Genomic DNA, 2,799 nt, shown 5'->3' with positions numbered 1-2,799 from the left:
TCACATCACAAGGGATAACAACTACTCAACTATTGCTAGAGTTACTTAAATTTTGTTTTATGTATCATAGAGAGAGCCATTTAGAACAATATTAAATTCAAATATCGTATGTCTACCACACCATCCAAATGACAATGTATTTCTTTTACACCAAGTAATAAAAACGTTTCCGAGGATACCCTATTAAAAAGCAAATTTCACTAAAATTGGTTCAATTTTATCGACGACGTTTCATTGAGGAATTGATATAGTAGATGTTTCTCTTCTTTGAATAGTAAAGTGCCGGGCTTTTGAAAAATTCAAACGAAAGACAGCTTAGTAAAAAACAATATAACCAGTTACATTTAAAATCGATTTATTATTGGGAGGACTCTCATCCAAAATTTCAAAGTTCGAAGCAAAAAGTCATATCAGAATCCAAATTATAGAAAATAAATGATAAAATTGAAACAGTTTACTTTAAATAGATTTCATGAGTAATATGAAGACGGAGATGATATTTTGAGAGATTATACATTCACGCTGCATCGGAAGAGGTGCAGCGCAATTTTTATTTACGGTTACACATGTAATGCTTTAACAAAGCACTTTATCACTATGTTATTCATATAGGTATTTATGGGCAAGAAAAAATTATAGATTTAACACGAGACATTGGCTCCGGGATCGACACCCAACTGTTTACAGATATTCTTGTAGTACTTCACTCTGCTCTTCACTTCACCACTGTTTCCGCCGTTGCATTCCTGGCCGTTGATGGCTTTGATTGTGCCACCGAAGCCCTGCCCTGACGTTATGGCGGTGTGGCATTTGCTGTTGTCCATCCAGAACCACACGGCCGTGTTGAACGAGATGGTGGGATCTTGTGCCACCTTCTCTGGGTTGTTCACCCCGTCGAACCCAATGCTCTGCCCAGCGGCTCCATAGTTGTAATTCCTGTAACAATCTAATTGTTAGTCTCAATCTTTTACAGGAGATGAGATGTGATTAGTGGGTGTAGAGTTTTCACATACATACCAGCTCAACTGGAGAGGGCCACGTCCATAGTAGCTCTTACCACTCGCACACTTCCACGTGGCTGTAATCATACAGTAGTTCATTGGAGGGTTTCTCTCATTGATGTAGCACATCCCTGACATGACACAAAGATTAATCAATTGACATTGAAAAAATTGAAACCAAATTATAGATCCATTGGAAGGTCAATGACAGCGTTGAATTCCATCTGGTTAGTTATGAAATGCGTTGTAACCAGAGGAATATTAATTAGTATTCTATGTCGTGTGATCAGTTATGAAATGTGTTGCAATATCAATAATTATCCAGATATTCAAAATTAATTAGGATAAATGACAACAAAATCACTTATGGAGAAATGATAATCTGAGAATATGGGGTAAGATCGAATACTGTATATTTTAATTTTAAAATATGGAATATATTTATTTTCTCATGAAAAAAAAAAAAATTATAAGGTAAATGATTGTGACAGAGCAGAAATATACCTCCAGTTTCGTGCATCACATTAGCGAAGAAGGCAGCGAGCTCTCTCTTCTGGTCGTCGCTGGAACCGGTGGTGCCAAATCCAGAATATGCATTGGCAGCTGCAATGAAAGCGTCGTAAGTGTAGAATCCTTTGCCCTCGCAGGAGCTGGCAGCTCCGCCCGCAAGGCCATCGAAGAAACTCTGGGAAATTATGGTGCCCACGTTTCCATCTCCGGTACTAGGAGATCCTCCACCTGAGCTTGTACAGGGGCCGCTCTGGCAGCCATCGCCGCAGTAATCGGAGGTCGTCCCGCAGTATCCATACTTGCTGCAACACAGTCCGCTGGCACAGCCACAGTTTTGAGCATTAACACTGACACCCACCAGTAGCAGGACTAGCACCAGCGCCAATACTGGGTTACCTCTATTATTCCCCATTGCCAATAATTCCTTAGTCCTCGCCACCCAGAGAGATTATTTTGATTTGTTGATTCAATAAACTGAAGGGGGTGCCTGGTGTATTTATACAAAAACCCAACCCAGTCTGCCATTTAAGTTTGGGTATACAATTTGAGTGGGTTTAATCGTTAGAGCAAGTATTTTCTTCTAAAATGTTACAGGTTTAAATCAAAGAGATAAAGTAGGTATGTTTTTTAAATTTAGTAATCAAATTACTAATTAGAAATAAATTCTTTGTTTTATAAATAAAATATTTTATACACCAATATAGTCTCCGAATAAAGATAAATCGCTTATCTTACTAACAAAAAAATCTCATACACCAACCATAAACTTAAAATTAAATAATAATAAAATTAAATAATAATAAATAGCGTCGAAAGATTAAACTTTAATTTAATTAAAAATTACGAGAGGTCAATACATGGTAGGACTGCTTCGCCCAACAAATTTTACTTTCTCGTGCGCCGCCGTCCACTCGTGTTACCAATCCTGCGGGTGGTGACAATCACGGGCTAAGGTGAATGCCGTGGAGATAAGGCCGCATTGGTAAAACAGCCATGAAGCAAGTTTCTTTAATCTTGAACAACTTACTGCCCCATCAAAATTAAGAAAGTGAAATCATTTGTATTTTATTTTTTTTCTTGTGAATCTAAGAGTTATTTTCACGAGTGTCAAGTGGAGTATTATCTGAAATTGCACGAAGAAATGTTACCGTTTGTAAAATCTATTTTCTACATGGTGGACAAAAAGTTGAAAATGTTCTTCCAAAATGCAAGCGTCTCGTGGTCAGCGATATTTGAGAAACTCACATTATAAGAAAATTGAACCATATAAATAGTGCAAGTTGGTGTA

The 2,799-nt window shown here is 37.5% G+C and overlaps 1 protein-coding gene across 1 annotated transcript; it reads right to left on the bottom strand.

Moving 5' to 3' along the window:
* Positions 1-452: 452 nt before the first annotated feature.
* LOC149253561 (endochitinase 4-like) lies at positions 453-1,960 on the bottom strand. Its single transcript, XM_089456856.1, has 3 exons — positions 1,506-1,960; positions 1,018-1,132; positions 453-936 (listed from the first exon to the last, which is right to left on the bottom strand). Exons 1-3 carry the CDS (start codon positions 1,921-1,923, stop codon positions 642-644), a joined length of 828 nt encoding a protein of 275 aa, XP_089312982.1. The 5' UTR covers positions 1,924-1,960; the 3' UTR covers positions 453-641.
* Between the last annotated feature and the right edge of the window lie 839 nt (positions 1,961-2,799).

This window comes from Pinus tabuliformis, chromosome 7, assembly GCF_031772625.1.
Source record: "Pinus tabuliformis cultivar Carrire ecotype Pingquan chromosome 7, CPIR1, whole genome shotgun sequence".
Lineage (NCBI taxonomy): Eukaryota > Viridiplantae > Streptophyta > Pinopsida > Pinales > Pinaceae > Pinus > Pinus tabuliformis.
Note: the sequence above shows the minus strand (reverse complement) of the source record. Positions and strands in the feature narration are given on the sequence as shown.

Excerpts from the sequence above, each read along its gene's own strand:
- LOC149253561 (XM_089456856.1), bottom strand. The coding sequence starts at position 1,923 with ATGGGGAATAATAGAGGTAACCCAGTATTGGCGCTGGTGCTAGTCCTG. Across the intron at positions 1,133-1,505 it reads TGTGATGCACGAAACTGGAG|GGATGTGCTACATCAATGAG; the intron begins GTATATTTCTGC and ends GTGTCATGTCAG. Across the intron at positions 937-1,017 it reads GGCCCTCTCCAGTTGAGCTG|GAATTACAACTATGGAGCCG; the intron begins GTATGTATGTGA and ends AGATTGTTACAG.